At 49.6% G+C, this 22,340-nt stretch overlaps 1 protein-coding gene across 13 annotated transcripts in view; it reads right to left on the reverse strand.

The window, feature by feature from the left end:
* Positions 1-9,238: 9,238 nt before the first annotated feature.
* ARHGAP22 (Rho GTPase activating protein 22) overlaps positions 9,239-22,340 on the reverse strand; it is a 186,794-nt gene continuing 173,692 nt past the window's right edge. For 11 of the 13 annotated variants that reach the window (XM_039872337.1, XM_039872338.1, XM_039872346.1 and 8 more), the window contains 6 exons: positions 21,068-21,275; positions 18,292-18,424; positions 17,357-17,430; positions 16,642-16,763; positions 13,797-14,682; positions 9,239-9,789 (listed from right to left, as the gene is read on the reverse strand). In XM_039872337.1, coding sequence (XP_039728271.1) covers positions 9,561-9,789; positions 13,797-14,682; positions 16,642-16,763; positions 17,357-17,430; positions 18,292-18,424; positions 21,068-21,275 — 1,652 coding nt within the window. In that variant the 3' untranslated portion in view covers positions 9,239-9,560. The remainder of the gene's footprint in view (positions 9,790-13,796; positions 14,683-16,641; positions 16,764-17,356; positions 17,431-18,291; positions 18,425-21,067; positions 21,276-22,340) is intronic. The other 2 variants (XM_039872347.1, XM_039872348.1) reach the window with 1 other exon arrangement.

Genomic DNA, 22,340 nt, shown 5'->3' on the forward strand with positions numbered 1-22,340 from the left:
TTAAGAGTTTTCATTAAAAATCTAAATATTTAGATAAAAGTTTTTCCAGGCAATTTTAAGATATCTTGTGCATTGGGATAAATGGGATAATACTAGGGCAAGTTTTTTAGATTTGGTTTTTCTACAGTTTGTAAGGAGTCTAAACTATTACCCTGATTTTCTGGTTTATCTAGTCTTGCTCTTCTGGTGTGTGAAATTACTGGAGAAACTATCTAAAAAATGGAATTTGCTTCAATGCCCTTAACCTAGTTCTTGGTAACCATTTGAGAGAGCAGCCATCATGGACATGTGGCAAAAATAAGTATTTAAAAAGGATCTCTTTCAAAACCCAGGCTTTGAGCTTTGAGTGTGTGTCCAGCTTTTGCCATGCATACATTCTCTGCCTGCATTGGGCAGGCTGCTCTGTGTGTATCGGGGTCACTCTCCACATGTAGTCCACCTCTGTACTCCTCCATCTTGCTCAACTCTTGCTTCAGATAATCCTCATATCCGTGTTGTCCCCACCCTCGTCTTCACACATTTCTCTGCTCTGAGGAAAGGACAGGACAGGGGCAGGTATTTGCCTTACCACTCCTGCTCCATCAGACAATGTGGTTGCTGGCATGGTGCACTCTGCTTCATAAAATCATTGGAGAGGCCTCCGGTGAGAGATGGTGACAAAAGCAGATGTCAGAATGTTCATTTCCACCCAGTCATAACCCCCGCAGCGACACCAAATAAGAGTAATTCGTCCTTGTTAATCTAGATACTGTATTTATTTTAGTATTATTCCCTAAAAGGTCCATTAACTTTGAATAAAAAATAAATTGTACTGATTTTGTGGTTTAAAACAAAACTTTTAGCTTTTACAGTTAATACACCAATATGTCTCTGGACTATATATGAAACTTAAACTGCAAATATTTTTTGTAAATGTTAGGCTTCTAACATTTTATTTCACCAGTTAATGAATGTGTATATATCTTAAGACCCTGTGTTGGAAGCCGGGAGTGAGGAAAGACACACAAATGGTTGACACTCAGAATCTGGTCAGCCTGATTGAAATACGTGTTTTGTAGAGGAGCAAGAACCATGCTAAAGGGATGCATACAGAGGGTTAGAGGAAATGATGGTTTTGCAAAGGAGGCATTTTCTGAGCTTCCTTTTGGAGGAGGATTTGGAGAGGAAGGACATTTCTAGGTTAAGAGGCAAGGAGTTTTAAAAATGTGTACATCGGCAAGGAATAAAGAATGGCCTGGCATCAGCCTGGGCATGTGAAGAGAGAATGTAATGGGAAATAACACTAAAGAGTTGATTAGAATTGAAACATTTTGGAGGAATTGTCTTCATTTTAAAGGTGGTAGGAAATTGTAGTTTGTGAGAAAGAAGTACTGTGACCAGACTTTTAGGAGGGTCGTTGACAGTGGGAGTGAGTTTGGTTAGACTAGAAGTGTGGAGATTGGTGACTCGGAAGCCACAGAGACTCAGTTGAGAGAGTTGAGGTCCTTTTTGCATAATGAGCAAAGTTGCCAATATTAGCATTTGGAGCTGAGGGAAGGTTCGCACAGAAAATATATCGGATGTATTTTCCAGTTTGTGCATCCCAGTTTGAAAAGTCCATGACAACACACGTCAGATATGGCATCAGCTTGCCTCTTAATCTTTCAGGTGGAGGGAAAGGAATAATTGCTCCCTAACAGCCTGTCAACTTCAGTCTTGTCTCTTCTCTGTGAGGTTTGCGACATCTACTGGTATGCCCCTTGCACTATTTTCTTTAGTGTCATTTTGTGGACAGAGGAAAAAGATAAGGGGATTCCTGCTGGGTATAACATATGTAAGACTTTAAGAGAGCTACCTGGACAGGTGGGGGCATAGTTTGGATTGCTAAGGATTGAGTGAGTGGTGAAGCAGTAGTAAAAAGTACTTCCTAAACATTGGCAGGAAATACAAAGAATTATGATAACGTCTTGAGAAAAAACGAGGGGAGACCAGGATCAGAAAGATTAAGGGAGAACTAAAAGCACATGTTCCTTGAGAGACAAGGTCCTAGAGAGGGATCTACTGAATCCTATGGATCCAGGTTAGCTTGAGCTCCAGATGGAGAGTTTGCGTAATCAGACAAGTTTCAACTTTGTGGAGCCTGGTCCTGCTTCATCTGTCATTTGAGGGTGCCAGATAGTCTCTCACAGGGCTGCTGTAATGATTGATTTCATGTATTTTAAAAAAAATAATCAGTAAAGCAAATGTAATTGCTGATTTTTGCCTTGCAAAGGAATAGATGTTTATGATTTGGAGAAATGTTGAAGAGAACATGAGAAATTCTGTGTGTTCTCACTTAAGAGACTCTGACCCCCAAATCATCTTCTCTATCCCCAATAGTTCCAATCTTTATATGGTTGGTAAGAATGATTCCTCACTGGAGAGAAATGTCTCGAAGTCAGTATTGAATTAGAACAGTTAAACATTTTGTTTGGGGTCGATTTCACATGTCATTCCTGCCATTCAGCTCGTTCCAGCTGAATCTCTATAACATGTTCTGTACATCTTTGCGCACATACTTTGGTGGTTTACTCCACATTTGCCTGTTTTAAATCCTCATTGTTTACGGCCCAGTTCAAGTAATTTCTCCTCTGATAACCTTTTCTGCAGTGACTCTTTTTCACATACCGTACATTGCATGCTTGCTTGCTCACTTCATTGTTTTGTTCACTCACTCCTCACTTTGTTTCACAGGCAAGACAGCAAAGTGTTGGCTGCTTCTTTATGTTGTCTGTGAGGGCATCTTGTGTGCTTATCTTCTACTGATGCTTCCCTGTGGAATCCTTGAATAAAAGAAACTGTCATTACTCCTGGTTAACAGCACCTGGGAAATAGGCATTCAATAAATATTAGGCTGGTGAACTAATGACGAGGACCTACCTTTTACACTGTTTCTATCCTGTGAAATGCCAGTGTTCAAGGCCCTCAAAATATGGTCCAAGGAACTTTCATACAGCACTATGAAATTATTGTACTGTGAGCCTGGGCTCTGTTACCAGATACCTAAAATAGAATCTTCACTTCACACTAGTTGCCTAAACTGTGGCTCTGTTTTCTCAGGAGGGGTTAGAGGGAAAAGGTGATTTCTGATACAGAATTAGAACCACAAGGGGAATAGGCTTCTTACAAGCTTCCCAAGATGATTTTGACATGCCCCCTCCTCATCAGCTACTTTAGAAAACTAAATACCCAACTCTCTGCTGAGAGCGGTGACGAATGGGGGGCAGGGTACATCAAATATTGAGGTAGGCCATGCTCCAGGTTGTTACTAAGAGAGAAGTGAACAAGGAAGATACCAGGAGACCCCTAATGGAGGCAGGGCATGGATGAGGAAATGGAGGAGGGGCACACGTTACAGCCAGAGTGATTATCATGTCCTTGCTCTTCCTAAAACCCTTCAACGACTCAAAACCTAGAAGCAATTCTCCAAGTTTGTTACATAGTTCTGTGTTGAATTAGTAATAATATTGAAAACACTCTATGCCAGGCACTAAGTGCTTTGACTGTATGAGCTCAGAGTTTTTACAACTTTATGAGGTAGGAACTGTTACTCTCCTTTCTTATCTTGTCATCAAACCTCTGAGGAACAGAGATGCTGAGTAACTCAGGGCTACAGGACCAACACACGGTGGGGCCAAGTTGTGAATCTGGCTCCAGTCTTCACTTTGTAACCACTATACTCTATTGCCTGAAAAGTTTTATGTAAAAAAAGGATTTTGCGTTCACACAAGCTTTGGGGCTGCTACAAAGGTAAGCCTGTTCATTTTTCAGGACTTCTCAAAGACTTTAATATGCATTTCCATAAACTCACCTGCAACTGTGTATCTGTCTCTGTCTTCCCACTTCTCAGAAGCCAGCTCTTCCTTGTCTTTTTTCAGACTTCTCTCATTATTATAAGCACTCTTTTTTTTTTTTTCTTTTTAATCACTAGTCTCCCCCTCTCTACTGGATCATTCTTAGCACACAAACATGCTCTAGTAATTCTCACCTGTATAAAAAGCTCTCCCTTGGCCTCTTCCATGTTATCACCCTATTTCTCTGCTCCCATTCACACTGGAACTTCTGGAAAGATTGGTCTGGGCATGATGTCCTCCCATCTTCACCCTTCAGAAGTCTTTGGTCTATTCCTGTCTAGTTTCTGGCCTGTTACTCTGCTACACTAGCAATATGCTCCCTGACTAGTTTCCCTGCAGCTGCTTTATTCCCTACCACCACCCCAGCCCCAATTTTTCCACTCTTCACTAGTGGGCAAAGGAGCCTTGTTGAAATGCCAATTTCAGTTAATGTCTGTTGATTTAAAGCCCTTGAATGCTTCCCTCTATACCTTAGAATACAAATAACTTCTTACCATGGGTGAGAGGCCCTACAGGGCCTGGCTCCTGCCTGGCTCCAGCCCTGTCCATCTCTCACCATCCAACAAGGAACCTGGCACTCATGCAGACTTCTATAGCTCTTCCCTTTCTGCCTGCAGCTGTCTGGTTGCATGGCTGCCATCTTGCCTGTCAGTCTCAGTTCAAATGTCACCTCAGAGAGGACTTCCTGCCCAACTTGTCTAAAATACGCCCCCTGAGATCACCTTTTTCAGAGCACTTATTACAATCTGAGTGTATCTTGTCTATGTTTACTTCTTTTTTTAATACAATTCAGCTGAATACAGTACATTTTAAGGATCCTATTGGTTTATTCAGTGATTCATGAATCAAGGAGTATCCAATCGGATAGAAAGGAGCTCTGAGGAGCTGTACAAAATGAAAGACTCAGGGAATGGGAGCTGAAGCAAGGAAATTATACTGGCGAAAAAAGGCTCGATCATTGCAAGGCCACTTTCCTTTAGGGGATACAAGGGTCCAGCAGGCAGATTACCTCACTAGTGCTGATTGGGTGATTCCTGGTTGACTGGTTTAAGACTCCATTTCTAGGAGAGCTGAAACTGTAATTAACTCTTGTCTTGTTTTTAACACTTCTTTATGATTTTTCTTCCTCCACTAGAATGTAAGCCATGACCTATGGTCTTGTTCTTCTCTATCCCCACATGAATGGAGAGCCTGTGAATCTCTACAGTGGATATCATATGCAGTGGGGAAGTGCTGTTTGAAAGCATAAAGGTTAATAGCATATGTCCCACCCACCAGGACTGGATCGTTGCCTCCTTCTCTAGCCCTCCAACCCCGCACCCTGCAAATATACACACCTTTTTTTGCTCTAGCTACAGACATTAGCATACAAAACTGTGTTCAGGTGTCACTTCTGTCAGGGAGCCTTCCCTTTCCCCTGCCCTCTGATTTAGAGGTCTCTGATAGCATTTATTTTTCATCTTTGCATAACCTCCATCAGAGCATGATTGGGGTAATGTTTTCAAAATACCAAGCCAGTCTGTCTTCAATGTGGACTAGTATCTAAGAATATAGACTCTTAAGTTAGACTCCCTGGTACAGAAGTTTGACTCCTCTACTGACTGTATATAATTGTAGGCCAGGTCCTTTAACTTCGCTATGTTTCCAAATTCTTGGCTATAAAGTGCAGAGAATCATGTCACTGACACCCTAAGGACTACCCAAGATATACATGCAAGGCGCTTAGAACCGGTGGCACGACCACCACCACTCCACAGGGTTATCCTCATTTTCGACACGGAACTGAGACCCACAGAGCTTAATTTCCCCAAGGTCTTACAGCTGCTGTGGCCCTAGCCCAAGTACTTTGCTCTATGTCAAAAAGCTTTCTACAGCTTTATCTTCCTGTTTCCTCACAGATCACAACACAGTTTGGCACCTCATGGGCTCTACTGTTTTAGGGCTTGTGAGCCATGGCAATAGTAATGATACACCTGGTAGGAAGGACAGTGATTTCTGGCAAAGGTGGTGGTTCTTAGTGGATACAAGAGTATGGAGATGTGGCAGCAGTGGTGTGGGTAACTTGTCATATCTACTAAGCTATGAGCTCATATTATACAAGTCCCTTTGTGACAGAATTACTTGGGATATTGGGAGAACTCTCCAGGGGACTGAGATCCAGCTTGAAAAAAGGGGGAGTCAGTGAAATATGTTGTGATTGTCACTGGCTCCATCATTACGCACAGGCCAGGGAATGTGGACACATGGACTCCATTCTGAAGTCCTTTCACAATGTGGAGTGAACTCAGTTCGCCGGCCCCGTAAACAAGAAATATCTTTGTGTCTGTCTGTTTCTGTCTCTGTCTGTCTCTCTGTCTCTCTCTCTCTACACACACACACACACACACACACACACACACACACACACACACCCTTAAAAATGTATTCTGATTTCTTTAAAAATGTACTTCATTTATCAGTCTTTTAATATAAACCAACTCCTTTTTTGTTTGTTTTTGGTATGAGACTTATAATTTCCAGTTTGTTCTTTAAAGTCAAACACAAATTTTGCAGAGATTAGAGTAAAACAGCCAAGGAAGTGGGAAGAGGCAAGGAAGCAATTCACCCCTAATAACCCCAGAAAAATAATTTTTTGAAAAAAGGAAAAAAAATTCAAAGATGCCAAAAATAGTTTTGGGCAAATAATTGATAATATATAAGTTTTTAAATACAATAAAAGTAACTCCTTAAGTTATTAATTAAAAGGAAAAATAGTAACTATGCAATGAAGAAACCTGGCAGACTTCTTCACCTAAACCAAGTGTCAAGTTTACATCATCAGGAATGGGACAATTAGACACCATATGAAGCTTGTCATCAGCTCTAAGAGGGGCACAGCACCACTTCTGTGGGGTCCCTGCACAAATGCATCACCAAATCCAGACAAGAACATCGGATACATCTGAATCGAGGGACATTCAACAAAAACAGATTCAAAAAATGTCAAGGTCATGAAAGACAAAGCCTGGAGGACGGTCACAGATAGGAGGAGGCTAATGAATAGTGGCCACTAAATGCAACGCTGGATCCTGGATTGGATTCTGAACCAATAAAAATATGTTTTGCTGTAAAGGACACTGACGGCACAAGTGGCAACTGAGAACTGTGAATACTGAAGTCCCAGGGGAACCAGGACTTGAGGATACAACAGGAGAAAGACAACGTAGGAATAAGAACCTGACGAATGAGCAAGGGCAAATGCAGAACGCTCATTTCATTGGCTCACGTAGGGCTGGTGGGTGCACACAGGTTAGCTGCAGAGCCGCACAGAGTCTGCGCTCTGGGATCCTGGGCAGCTACACACGTGGGCAGAGGGGAAGGTCAGGAAATGGGTTAAAAAAAAAAAAAAGGTCAAACATAAATGTTAAAGCACTTTTGAAGTAATCTGAGATCAGAGTCCTAGATTTTTACCAGTTTTTTAGTATTGCACAGTCAATTATTCCATACTTAATGTGACAATTATTTTTAGCAACTTGCCTTTACAGAGTCTTTCTAAAGCATTCAGGTAGGTTTTTAAGAAATTAATTCCCCGTCTTTTTCACATTCATAATTCATTGACTTACTTAATATTACATGATTTCATTACAATAGGTCAATACTGATGTCAACACAATAATTATAATTTGAATCCACAGGTTTGGGAACAGGTTTTGTCCATGTGACTCAGTTGGGGAGAACCAAAGTGGATGAGGACGGGGTATTAGCCTCAGTGCTCAGCATGCTTCACAAGCAGAAGTCAGAATGTTTTACAGACAGAATGGAGAGTGTTGGTTAAATGGAAATTGGAGGATAGAACATCTGTTGAATATTGCCAATTAATTTTTAGTGAAAAATCTCATTTGCTGATCCTAGCTTTGCCAGCAGGTGGCAGATGTGGCTCATGAGCTGGTTTGGGCCAAGGACTTGGCCATAAGCTGAGCCTTTGACAGTATTAGTGGCTAAGAGAGAATAGATGACCTCCCTTTCATTATGTTAGACCTCTTTAGTCTTTTGTTCCTTTGATAGCCTGGTAGCATTTTATCTCCAGGTCAAAGTTAGCAGAATTCCAGGACTGTGGTGAAGGGACTCAGGACCATAAAAATACACTAGTGTTCCCACCTACCTTCTGTTAGCCTGTTTTTCCTCTGAATGGGACGTGTGGAGCCAATTCCTACCTTACTAGGTTGTTGGAAAAAATCAGTCACCTCATATTTTTCCTTGAGATAGAGGGGAGAGCAATATTTCACCTTCTGGGAAATCTGGTTACCCAGATTCCCTGATGTGATGGCCGTGGGCCTGAGAGTAGGTGTTTTCCACTGAACCCCTCCACAGAGCTTCCAGAGTGAACTCTGACCACTGATGCCCACACTTCTCAGGAGCACCGAGACCCTGGCATTCAAAGCATTGGTGCAGTAGTTTATACCTGACTCTAGGTAGATGGGTGGTTGGGCCTCAATGACTTCTCCAGAAATATCACTCAGAAATTAGGGCATTTGAGTGACCCTCACTCCCCGCAAAAAACCACTGCAGGTTACTGCTCCAGGTAATGAGAGGCGCTATGTAAGGACACTGAGCAGGAGCAAGGGGCACTGATGCTGGCATTGCCTATGCCACAGAGACCAGTCCCTTCTGCTCAGAGACAACTTCTTTGGTGCCCCCAGTAGCCCATCCTGAGGTCTGGCACAGGCCTGGACTGTGTAGTGGTGGCCAGGGAAAAGCTTTCTCGAGAGATCTCCCCTAGTTGGAGCTTTGAAGTCTGAGGATGAACTGAAGTAGGAAGTTGAATGGGCATAGGAGAGGGATTAGCACTAGCTCAAGGGAAGTCTGCCTGGGAGATGGGCACAGCCTGAGGCGTGGGCACCTGGAAGGCACTTCCCAGCACCCTGGCTCACCTCTTCTTCAGACACATGCCTTGCCGCCCTGCACAGGCCCAAGTTGCAGAAGCAGAGGTTCTGCCCCCATGCTAAGCTCTCATAGGTTCTGGCCAGAGAGCAGAGCTAGGGCCAAGCAAAGGAAAGCAGGTTATGGTGGAAGGCCTGAGGAATTTCAGGACAGACGCCAGATGCAGAGGCCCAGGTGGCTCAGAAGGGGAAAGGAGAGGAAAATCATCCTGCCTTGAGCACAGGGATGATGGAGCTGAAAGCACACAGATTTGCATAAATCCAGCTTCAGTGACCATGACAACCTCTGGGTGCTCCTCAGGGAGCGTCACTTCACATCCCACTACTGAAGGCCCCATGGCATTCCAATCATGGGATACCTTCAGGACTCCCAACCCTGATGGAAAAATAGTAGATGTTACTCGGTAACCTCCATTTTGCATGACCATAAAGAAGGAGTCAGGCATCATGCTTTCAGAGCAAATTTAATAAAGAATGCAAAAGGTTCCCAGGTGCCTCTGTTTTAATGGCTGAGGGACTGCCCTCTCTGACACCTGCCAGGCTCTGCACAGTTACAGCAGCATCTAGACCCCGTAGGTGGCTCAGGCTTCCAGCAGTACCACCCCTCTCACCCCGGATGTCAGGACTTCTCTCTCCAGCTGGCTCCAGAGCTCCTGGCACTGCTGAGGCCTAGGTCCAAGCCACAGGCCTCTGGCTCCTCACATGGCCAGGGGCCATTTCTGCTGAGGGGAAGGCAAGCAGCACAGCAGAAGTGAGCGCTTCCACTCCTTTACTTTGGGGCTCCAGCACCTTTTGCCCCAACAGTCAGACTTCCCAGGGTTGAAAAAAACTCTTCCATTTCCTTCTGCAGCAACTGGTTCCTCTTCTCAGCATCCTCCCGTGCCCGCTCCGAGTTCCTCAGCTTTATTTCCAGCATTGTGTACTTCTTCTTTTCCTGATCCAGTTCTTCCTCTAACCATGACATTCGTTTCTTCAGGTCAGCAGAAGCCTCCTCAAGTCTTAAAAAACAAGAAAAACGACCCTGTTTTAAACTTTGGCTCACTGGATTTACCAAACAAGTTCCATTTTTGGAAGATGCACGCCTACTGCACCCATGATAGGGGGAAGGGTCTAGTCAGGCTGGGCCTGGAGAGTCAGGACGTGTGCGGACTCAGGTCGGGCTCTCGGTGAAGCTGTACAGGCCTCGTCTACTCTTTACAAGACCCTAGTACTTCACCCCCAGAAGACCTGGCCTAGACTGTGATTCAGAAACACCAGTGTGAGGATTTGGGCCTTCAGCACTCGAGGCTGGGGCTCCCTGAGTCCTTGCTAAACTATAAAGACCACGTTCTCTGGCCCGGTGAACTGTTCTGTGGAGGGATGGACTGCCCCGCCGGAAAAGAGCAGGACCAGTTCCCACACAGAGAGGAAAACAGGAAATTGTCCCCTTGCCTCCACTCTGCTATGAGAACTCTTGAGCTTTAGCATCTCTCCTGCTGACCGCCCCTGCCCCTGACATCCCCCTGCCACTGCATCCCCACCCCATGTCCCAGCCAGACATAGCAACTATGGAAACTCCATTCAGTTGTCACTTTCATACCTACTCATCCTTCATGCCCCAGCTCAATGTCTCACCCTCTGTGAAACTTCTCTTGATCCTCCCCAGCAGATCACATTATTGCTCCTTTATGCTACCAGAGCCACAACATGCACTTCTGTGGAGGGTAAATGCTGACATATCGACCTTTCCAACCAGATGACCAGCTCCTATAAGGATGCGCCGAGCCCAGCCCCTGGGGACCAGCCTAGCTACTTACAGGGCACATGACTATGAATAAGACACAAACTCCCCTGAGACCTAGTGTGTCCTCTTCTGAAAAATGCAGGGGACAATCTCCCTTGAGCACTCCAGCTACCATGGACAAAGACCACATGTGCACCCATCGATGCCTGGCACACGGTGTATATGGAGCAAATTTCAACTCCCTTCTCCAGCCAGGACAAGGCTAGGCTTCTATCTCAGTCACTGAACACAAAGCACAGAGAAGGGAAAAACCCCCCTCCACCCGTCTTCCGTCTAGGGAACACAAGGCATGCTGTCAGAAAGAAGGCCCCCAAGGCAGATGGCAGCGGCCCCTACGACTCACATCACTGCTTCTCCTCCAGTCCCAGGCCTCTCTTTGCCAGGTCCTCCCCACACCCTTGGTTCTCTTGAGCTCAGGGCCTGGGCCTCCTCTCCTCCTCTCCATGCCACTCCTTGAGTGACCCTGCCCAGTTTCCAGGCTCGAAGAACCATCTACATGCTAACAACCCTTAGCCTGTATCTCCCTCGACTCCACTCAGAAACTGAATGAGCATCTCCAACTTCACAGGCCCCCAGCCGAGCTCCTGATCCTTCTTCTCCCAGCCACCACTCCTGAGCACTGATCTCCTCTCTCAGTGAACACCTTTCAGTTACTCGGCCAAAATAAAAACGTTGGCCCTTCAGTCAGTTCTTTTTCTCACACCCCCACCCCCGACATCTAATCAACTAAAAAAACCTTCCAAATATGCTTAGAATCTTGCTCTTATCTCCATCTCAACTGCTGTCCCTTAGGCCCATGCCACCCAGTTTGGCCTGGGCTCCTGTGGCCTCCTAACTGGTTAAGCTGTCCTTAGCACAGCAGCCAGGTACTCCTGTCAAAGGGACCCAAGTGCTCAAGGCCCTCAGGCCACTTAGAATCTCACTGGGAATCAAATCCAGAGCACGGCTCTGACCAAAAGACCCCACCCTATGGCCTCCCCTTCTCATACTCCACTCTGCCTGCCCCCACTCTTTCTTCCACCTGCCCACTCAGCTCCTGCCCCTCCCCACTGCAACCCCTCGCGTGGCTCTGGCTCTCCCCTCTGCCTGAAGCACTGATTCTGGTTCTCCTCTCCCTTAAGCAGTAGCTTCCAACCCTCTCCTCCCCTCAATGCCCCCATCCCCCGCTCTCTTCCCTCCACACAGTTTTATTGTTCTTTATCTCACCCTCTGATATACTACATGCATTTTAAAATCTACCTTGTTTATGGTCTCTTTGTGCCCCCAATCACCACCAAATAAGAATGAGGGCAGAGACTTTGATGAGTTTGGGTCATAGCTGTGTTCCCAGCATCTAGCACAGTGTCTGACACATCACAGACACTCCATGTGTTTCTTTTGAAAATGCAGGAATAAGGGAGCAAGGGAGACAAGGCAATAAGCTGGTCTCCCTGCCCCCGCCCCAGGCCAGACCCAGTGCTGATTCCATATGTATAAACATATTCCCCAAAGGCCCATTGAATGGGGCCCCATTCCTTCTCCTGTGCTCAGAGACCTTCCTCACTCTAGACCACCCCTCCAACCAGGATGATGGTTGGCACCACTCTGCCAGGGAGAGTACTACAGGGGCTGTTGCTGCTGTCCCTTTGCCTCTGGGGCCACATCTTACCTCCAACCCACCAAGCAGAAGGTAATAAGAGCAGTGAAGGCTTCCTGAGCACTCTGCATGTGGCAGGCTATGTGCTGAACATCACCACTCCTTCTGTCACTTAATCCTCATGGCAAATGTAAGAGGTCACCAAGGCTCAGGGAGCCTGCCCAGATGGACACTCAGTCAATACATAATGGGGTCAGAGAGCCTGCCTGACACTTGGTTAATACATGGTGGGGCAGGGACTCGAACACAGAGAGTCTGACCTGGAGCCCACCACGAAACGACATTGCATTTACTCAGAGAAACTAAGCCTCTGAGAAGGTGAAAGAACTAGAAGCTCAAGTGTGAAGCTGACTCCGAGATCCTGTGAGGCTGAGGCCAGCCTCCCCACGATAATGCTGCCCATGCATTCTATAGCTTTTGTCTGGGCACTTAGCTCCAGCAGTAATCACCTTCCTCTGTACCTCTGCCTAGTAAACCTGGAGCTTACATCTATGAGGTTTCTCCACAATCTTGTACCTTGGGGTTTCCTCATGCTGTGTCCTTTCTCCTCCTTGCTCAATTTGACCCTATTGGCTCTTCCAGTCCTGGCTCAGACTTTGCCTGCTCTGACCTCCCTCATGTCAGGGACCTCTGCCTTTAAAGCCCTTCTCCTGACACATTGCCTCCCTATGTATGACACTCCCTGGGTGTCCAGAACATGGCAGCCACCAGAACAAAAGGGCCAAACACTGCCATTCCAGTTCCCTGTGGAAATCCCAGGCTCACAATTAGAAGCAAGACTCCTACCTCCACTGTCTCTGATGGAGAAGGGAAGCCCTGAGAACCCACCGAGCCCTCTCTGAGTGGGTGGAAACTGGGTTCATAGGTCAGACAGCTGGGCAAGAGGGGTTAAGGAGTCCGAGATGCTGATGGAAGCACTGCATGCTGTCCAGTGCAAACTCTGCTGGTGACCTTAATTGGAGAATCCAGTCCCTCTGAGCTGGAAACACCGTCCTCAGAGGGAGGCTGGGAGACTCAAACTCTGGCCATCTGTGAGCAAGCTCGCAGGGCTCGGAATGTGGCATAAAGCCTCCACCTGTGGCCAGGGCAGGTGGGACGGCTCGGCTCAGCATGGTCAGCTCCCTCCTCAGAGTAAATCGGATTCCCATCTGGGAAAGAGCCCTCAATCCACGTCAAGCTTGACCATGGTCAGCCAGCCATGTGCATTACACATGGGCACATCCCCAGGCCCAGAGCTACAGGACTGTACTCATGCATACCCAGGGGACCTGCCTCCTCCCTGAGAACAACACAGGGACCCCCAATCTGAGCCCCTCCATCAAAGGTGCTCTGAGCAGCTCAGGCAGTGACTCTGACTCATTCCTTCAGCAGCTATGCATGGAGCTCTGACAGCTGCTCGGGAGGTTTCCCAGACATAAGGACCCCTACCCCTCCATCCCCAACCTGTCCTGGGAGCATTCTCTCAGAAAGGTGGCTTCTGGGGGCTGACTTTCTGAGGCCAGTGCCCGGTGAGCTGCTGGCCACAAGGTTCTGCTCGGCCGAGCGGGTGGCGGCCTCACACTGGCCAAGCGGCGGCAGCCCTTTACCTTTTCACACTTGTCTCGTACTCAGTCCTCTGCCGGCACAGCTCCGCCCTGAGCTCTGTGACCAGGCCCTGGAGAGCCTCAGAGCGACGGGCATGATCCTGGGCTGGGCTTCCCGGGTTGCTGGGCTCACTGCTACTGAGGCAGGTGCCCACCTCGTCCTGGCTGTGGCCCAGATCAGGGGATCTGCGGTCCTCGCTGCTGCTGGGTAAGGGAGAGGGCTCCAGGCCTGCCTCGGTGTGCAGGGAGCTGCAGGCAGAGGAGTCGCTGGCTCGGCAGGCTGTGCAGCTGCGGATGGAGCCCCTGGCGGAGGCCTCGCAGGAAGAGGCCCCGGACCATGCCATGCTGGCCACGCTGGGAGTGCTGGGGAAGAGGCTGGGTGGAGGCACGTTGTCATAGGTGGAGAGTCTCTGCGAGGAGCCTGAGTCCTTGAGCCGGTCTCCCGATGAGGCCCGGCGGTGGCCACGCAGGGAGGACAGCCCATTCATAAGCCAGTTCCCGCCAGAGGAGATAATGGGCACCTCCAGGGACGAGCTGCCCACCTTCAGGCTCCCTGACCGGGACCCTGACTGCCGGAAAGAAGACTTCCAGTTAGGCAGAGTCTGCATCCTCTTCCCAGAGCTGCTGGTGGCAGGGCCGAGGGGAGAGTTTCTAGAGAGTGCTGCCACAGTGGCCCCATCCAGAGAAGAGGTCCTGTGCGAGGGCAGGCCAGGGGTGCCAGGGCTGCTGGGCTCTGCCTGGCTGTCCCTTGTGACCTCCTCAGAGCCCCATCCCACCGTGCAAGGGGTGCCGCCATGAGGGGAGGCTGGCCCTTCCGTGGCCCTCGCAGTGAAGAGCTGGCCATGTCTGCGGATCAGGACTGTCATCAGGTGCTGGACAAGGGAAGTTCCTGCCAAGAAGATGGAACGAGAAAGATCTGGCTGTGGATGTCTCTAGTCCAGGCTCTGCAGACCAGTCAGGGGGCGCCACAGCTTGGTGCCTGGCTCTGCCTGCAGCTCAGAACCAGCCTGACCCATGGTGCCTGGCTCTGCCTGCAGCTCAGAACCAGCCTGCCTCCCAAGAGAGGATTCAACAACAGCATGTCATCAGCCACCCTGAAGGAAAGGATGACCACTACACCCTTCAAATCAAGGCAAAGACAGAAAGCTCTTGCCCAAGAATCCCATTCCTTGGACAAATGTGAAGCGTGGAGCGCAGAAGAGGTACAGTGCCTCCCAGCCCACTCCGTTCAGCTCGGTCGGGGAGGAAGCAGGCACAGTTAAGGCTGTGGGGTGAGCAAGGGGCAAGCTGGGACTGCCCCAAACCAGCATCTGGGTGTCAAAGCCCTCTTGGCTGCCCCATGTCACCTCTCTATACCACTGATGATATCTGTACCTGACTGTCCACACTCTCAGAGGCACAAGGCTCTGGGACCGGAAACACAGATGCTTTATAAGTACATGAGGGCACACACACACACCTACACACAATCATACACACGCATATAAACACAGCTCCCCCAATATGTATGACCCCCCCACTCCGCCCCCGTCACAGTCTCATAGTCACACATGATCCTCCTTCTCTAGGCCACTGCCCCTGAGATGCAGCCTGTGGAGTCTGTAGAGCACTTGGTTCCTGAGGCTGTAGGTGGGGTCAGCAGCAAAAGTGGGCAGTGGGGGACCACGATATCTGTCACCTGCCCCATCCCCTCCTCAATGAAAGACCAGAGACCTAGAGGTCTCTAGGTGATAAGGAGAGTGGAGTGCTTGGGCAGACCCTCCCACTAGAGGTACCTAAGAATCCTGGAAAAAATAAAGGAATCTGCAGGCCAGCAAACTGGGTGAAGCAGGAACTCAGCAAAGTAATGGGGTGATTTTTCACCCTTGGGCATTTGTGTAACCTGGCAGGCAGGAGCTTGGGGGCCTGGGGAGGGAAACCCAGCCAGGTAGGCTAAGGACTGGGGGATCTGAACAGAGTACCACACCCCCAGGGAACACTCCCTCAGCTTGGGGGGCCCAGAATAGCTCCACAGCCCACCCCTACATCCCCACATCTCCCCCAGGTCATGCTCAGCAAGGAATGGTAACTCTGCCCTCAGCTCGCCTAGTGCCAGGGGTAGTGGGCTCTAGTTGGCATCTGTCCTGCATGAGTTTTGCTCAGCCTCTGCTCTCCTTAGTCAAGACTGGTTGTCAGTTTTCTGTCTATGAGTGGCAAGACTCACACTAACTCCTGTAGGGCAGTCTTCCATGGGGCCTCTGAGCATGCGCTCTCATTTCCAGGCCAGCCTGCACCTGTGCCCTTTAATAAGTCTCGCTGACGGACTCACCTCGCCTCTCCTAGCCTCATCTGTGAAATGGGGGCAGTAACTGCAGTCTAGGCTGCTTGTGAAGATTAAAATGAGGTGATACAAGTAAAGCACTTAGTAGAGGCCCTGGCATATTGAAAGCAGCTTCTATTTTTATCATTTTACTGTTATTGTTTACTATAGTACAGATACTCCCCAGTGTTTGCAAAGCTCTGACATCCAGAAGCAGCCTGTGACAATTACTTAATTGAAAATTACTTAAGTAAAGCAAAAACATCTGTGTGTATTCAAGGGCAAGGGCGCGGACCTTTTCCATGCCTCAGCTTCTCCTGCTATTCTAATTGCACTGATGACCTACTGTTACCATCCATGGGGCAAAGTTTATTGTTTTTATAGCTAGACCCCATGGGGGCAGGAGAGTTGGTAGAGCCCGTTAGGAGGCCCCCAGGGGGTAGAGCCACCCCTCCAGCTGACCTGGGGTGATGGTTCTGATGACCGGCCCAGGACCAAAGTCAGCCCAGACCCCAGTGGCACCCAGCACATTGCACACGCCCCCATTACCTTCCATGATGGTCACTGGGTCTTCTATCTGTGGCCGAAGTATATTAGGTCCAAAAACAGTTGCCAGGTTCTGGACACTCATCTTGTTAACATTTGAGTGAGACTGAACTTCATCCAGAAACCTGCCAAGTAAGGAAGAGGCAGTTGGCAGAAAAGCAAATCCTGATGCCAGCTCTGCTGGGAGCTGACTGGCGCCCACACCCAGCCACACCCACACATTCCCATAGCCACTGGGCACAGCCAGCTGTTCCTGCCAGCTAAGAAGAGGGCAGAGCTTCTTCTGGAATCCAGAATGGCCAGCAGAAGCAAAGGCCAGTGGGCCATGGGCCCACTGTCAGCATGGAAGAAAGAAACACAACTGTCCTGCCTGCAGTGGGGGCAGGTGTCCAGGAAGGCCCAGACACCCCAGCCTGGGACGGGGTGAGGGCTGCCCTGCACACCCTCTCCCAGTGCCTGAGCCGAGGTCGTGGTCAGGAGGCAGACCCCTGGGGGAGGGGACAGTGGGAGGCACCCAGAGGAGGCAGAAAGGACATGGGTGTGTATGTCGCTTTCCTCCCAGAACGATCCACAGAGGACTTTAACGCTGCTTACTCATGGTGACTGCAAGCTATGTGCTTGCAGGGATTGTGTTCTTTTATATTCCCCACTGGCTGATTGATTGACACTCAGGGAGCAGCGTGGAGTGGGAGAATGACCCAGCCCCCCAGCTACTTACTTGCAGATATATCTGAGCAGGTTGTAATTAGCCAGGGGAAGGCTGCTCACTTGTTTAGCCAACTCCAGAGTCCCCTTGGTATTGAAAGAGAAAAACAGCATTTCAGAGACCAGCAACTGGTCTTTCTCTTACTGAGGGGGGGTCAGGGGGGTAGGCAAGGAGGAAGGAGGTAGTCTGGGGATGGGGGTGGCAGGCACCAGAGGCCAGACCTTCAGCCACCCATTCAGCCTGGCCCCAAATGAGCAGAGGATACCACCACCTCCATTTCTGAGCCAGGCCTGTGACCTCCTAGGTGGGCAGATTTACTTTGGGGGACTGGTGTGAGGGGTGTGCCTCTGCAGGGCCACAGAGGAATGTCAGGGCCAGTGCTCAGCTCACTTATCGAGACACAAATATTTGCCAGATAAAGACCCCTCATCTCCCACATGGCCATAGAGAGGGCAAACACTCCTTCCCCAGCCAGGCACCTGCGGGGTGGGGGTGGGAGCCTCTGTCCTGTCTCAAATTCTTTGGGGAGGAGGTAGGGATATAAACAGATGAAAGGTCTGGTTGTTTCTGAACCCTGTGGCAGCCTGGGTAGCCTGAGGTGGGTGTAGGAGTAGGTAGGTGGTAGAGTAGAAGTGCCTACTGTGTGGTGTACCTGGGCATGACCAGATCACAGACTGATTTAGGAGGTACCTGCCCCTCCCATGGACCAAGGCCTCACACAGGGAAGGCCCTACACAGAGGGGATGCTCCAGCCACCCCCCCCACCACATAGCAGGATACAACAGCACCCCCCTTCCACCCCAAACACACAGAGCAGGCTGCAGAGCAGAATCTAAGGGCCACAAAAAATAATGAAAGTCAGAGTTATGTCCTGATTCCACTGCTCGCCCTGCCCCCCTCCACCTGATAGGCCTACCTCCCAGGATGGGTCCCCAGGAGCCACTAACCTCCCCCTCGTCCTTGGTGAGCAGCTGGGCACAGCTGAGGAAGTCCTCATATCTGGCGAACGGGACCACAGGCTCAGGGAGCTCCCGCAGGTAGAGCTTCAGCAGGGAGGCCACTGTGTGCACATCGGTTGTGCTGCCAGTAGGGGGACACACTTGAGGCATGGGTGCCGGGAACTGCAGGAGTGACCGGGACCTTGCCAAGCCCCTCCCCGCCCCCAGGGGCAGCCTCTGCTCTCATGGGAGCACAAGGAAGAGAGAGACACAGAGGAGTGGACACTGTTATCTGCATTCACTGCCCCTGGTCAAGGAAAGGCCCAGACTGCTTCCAGGAGCCATGCACAGAGGTCCCCAGCGGGCAGGGACTGCTAGAGCTCCAGCTCAGAGACAACCCACAGCCCAGGCCTCTGCTCAGAACCCCTGTGCCTCAGGTCTGAGTCAGTCCTCAGGGCTGGCAGTCTCTCCCTCACAGACAGTATGGGACTCTCCACTGCTGCAAAAGCCACAGGGCCCTGCAGGGCACAGTTGCTCCCCACAGAGTGGCTGCTCTAGGTGGGAAGAATCACTCATAGTCCTGGCCAGCTCACAGAGGAGGGGCCCTGTGACAGCCTGCCACGGAACCAGTGGGAGTGAGAAGTTCCCTTCTGTGGGCCTGTTGGTGGCCCCAGCATCCTCTGAAGGGTGACTTGGAAGCTGCAAAGCTCCTGCGGGGAAGAGGAGCAGGGAGCCAGGGACACAGCTGTTCTTGCCCAAGCGAGAGTTTGCTCCCAACCCCCACCTACCCCCTGATGGAAGTGGAGGCGCCATGTCAAAGAGGTCCCAGGGCACTGGCCACTAGGGGTGGGGTAGGTCAGAGGTCAGACACTTTCCTCTGGCCTCTAGGTTCCTATCACACAATGAATGCCTGGGCTTCTGTGCTCCTTACTCTATTTCCAGTACCCTAATGCCCAATGTGTCCAGTCCAAGACCACAGTGTCCAGCTCCCAGCTCAGAGCTGCCTAGGCTGAGGTGGGCTCCCATGGAGAACAGTGACCCTGGGCTCTGGGTTCAGGCTCTGTGATTGGGTCCTGGACCTCAGTCTTGGCACCTCCTCCAAGCTTGTCTGGCATGGCAATTGGAGCATGTGCTGGGTTCCCTGTGTGCATTTACTTGTTTGCCATCTGTTCTGGCCCCTTGAGAGCAGGACCTTATCTGTCTTGTTTATGGCTACACCTCCATACCTGCAGGGTGCTCTCACTCAGTGGATGGGTAAAGTAAGTTGAGTGAAGTAAGAAACGGCTGTTGAGTCAAAAAAGCCTCCAGGGAGAGCTTTCTCCATGCTCGGTGCTTGGTGGTAACAATGTGGACAGGGCTGGGAGAGCTGCAAAAGGCCCACAGGCCAGGGTGGTGGGAAGGGATAACTTTGGTGACTGAGGCTTTCAGGCTGATGGGGCTCTTTATGGAGGAGGGAGCCCAGGGCTTGAGGCTGGATTCCCTGTAGTGCAGAGTGTGGTCTGCACCCAGGGAGTACGACTACCCTGGAATGCTTCTGCCTGCAAGAAGGTAAGGAGAGTAGCCCCAAGACCCCTCCCTGTTTGGGTGTGAATGAGGACAGAAGCCTTGGGATCCCTGTATTAGGGGATGAGTATAAATGCAGGGCCAGAAGACCACCATGGAGATGATGGAAAGTGGAAAGGAATGGTATCAGATACCCCAGGGAGCAGTTTCTAGAAGGGAAAGCATCCAGACCCCAATATCAAGAGTGAGTTTCTGGGAAACACAGAAGAAACAACCTTAACCCTTGGCCACAAAGGCACAGGATGGAAGATGCCTGGCTGGCAATGGTTCAGAATGGACCACAAGCTCATTGAGATTATAAATTCTGGACAGCAAGCTCAGAGTATGAGGATAGAGGTTCATGAGGCTCCAGATAAAAGGGACACCTGTGTCCTTCTGGGCAGACTTCCTCTGGGGAACAGTGGTCAGTCTCAGGCTCTACATTTAAAGAAAGAAACTGTCTGACAGACTCTCTTGGCTATGATAATGAGTCTGGGCAGAAGTTGGAGGGACTGAAGGTATTCTGCCCAGAGAGGAGACCTGGTTAGACCAAGGCTACCATGAGCCCACTTTGGGCAGAGGGGGCCTCAAATGTGAGAGTAGATTTGATAAGAAGGGCAGAAGCTCCATGGAAGCCTGGGTAGGCCTGATGCAGAAAGAACCTATGAAAAGCTGCTTCAAATGGGTAGGGTCCTGTCAAAAAGAGGCCCCCAAACAACCCCATCTCCCCATGTCTTAGCCCTTGGACTCTTAGTAAGGTTGGCTCCACCCAGAGGTTGGAGCCCAGGACCTGGTAAATCCAGTGATGGCTTAGAAGAGGTACTGGCCCAGGATAGGTGGAGGAGACTCCCTATCCCAAAACCTGAGAGGATGTGGGACCACAGCTGCTGCTCCATCTTGGTCACCCTGAGAAAGCAGAGCCCAGAGATAGGCCCTTCTTTTCTCCCGTTTGGGGGCATCTACAATGGAAAAGGCCTGCATGGATGTGACTGGCCTGTGGCAGGACTTGTCTGAGAGGGGACCCAGGGCTGCTGCAGTGATTTTGGGCCCTGTGTTCTGCCCACTGAAGAGGGCTGGTTTGGCACACATGCACCAACGTGAGGAATCATCTTGCCCACCATCCTGCTGCCAGGCTTCCTGGGCACTGGCCCACCCCTGCCACAGGAGCTGGTGGCCTGGGAGAAGCCCCAGCATGGGGAGAATGAGGAGGTGGTCCCATCTTCACCCCTGCCCTGGAGCTCACCTGTCAAACAGTGGCTTCTCCCCACAGTCGAAGGAATCCTGCAGGTCCCTCACCAGGTTGGCCTGGCCCGGCATGCGGAAGAGCCCTTCCTCGGTGAGCCCACGCTCCCGGATGAAGTCCACACACTGCTCCACCAGCAGGGGAGCCAGGCGGGGGCCATATTTCCGCTCCTGGTGAACTGTGTCCTCCAGGCGCTGCCCAAAGATCCCTGGATACAGAGAGGACCTGGTCACACCCTCAGCTATCCAGTTCAGCAGTGGGGGTGGGTGTTTGGGAGGGTAGAGGTGCTATTAGGGCAGAGGTGCTATTAAGGCCAAAGGTGGCTGCTCCTGAGGGAGCAAATTAGAAACTAAGAGGACACACACTGGGTGGATGGACTCTGGGCCACCTGGGCCAAAAAGCAGGAGGGCACAGAGAACAGGTGGCCTGTCCTGTCCTATAGAACTTGTTCAAGCCTGAGAAATCTTTAATGGGAACATGCGTTACACATTTTATTGATTTGTTTATATAATAACCTCCAAAGAGCAGCAGCTTACATTTGAAAACTCAGAACTATGTCCACCAAGACAGCATGTTCTTAGCAACACTTCTTGCATTCCCTCACCAAATGGGAAACCATCCAAAGCCCATCAGCAGTAGAATGAGCAGACACTCATGGTCTGCTCACACCATGGAACACCAGACAGCAAGGAGAACAGGGACTGTTACCACTATTGCATGCACACAGCTCATGCAACAAGACTGATGATGGATTCGTGTAAAAACATAATCATGACTCAACATTACTGATCATCAAGGAAACACAAATCAAAACCACAATGAGATACCACCACACACCCATTAGAATGGCTACTATTAAAAACAAAAACAAAAACAAAACAAATGTTGGCAAGGGTGTGGAGAAATTGGAACCCTTGTGCACTGTTGGTAAGAATGTAAAATGGTGCAGCCACTGTGGAAAACAGTATGGAAGTTCCTGAAAAATTTTAAAACATAATTATCATATGACCCAGCAATTTCACTGCTAGACATAAACCCAAAAGAAATGAAAGCAGACTTAATCATATATTTATACACCTATGTTCAGAGCAGCATAATTCACAATAGCCAAAAGGATTAAGCAACCCAAATGTCTATCCATCGATGAATGGACACACAAAATGTAGTGTATACATACAAAGGAATAGTATTCAGCCTTAAAAAAGAAAGAAATTCTGACACCTGCTACGACATGGATGATCCTTGAGGACATTATACCGAGTGAAATATGCCA

Source organism: Pteropus medius, unplaced genomic scaffold (assembly GCF_902729225.1).
Source record: "Pteropus medius unplaced genomic scaffold, Ma_sr-lr_union100, whole genome shotgun sequence".
NCBI classification, from domain to species: domain Eukaryota; kingdom Metazoa; phylum Chordata; class Mammalia; order Chiroptera; family Pteropodidae; genus Pteropus; species Pteropus medius.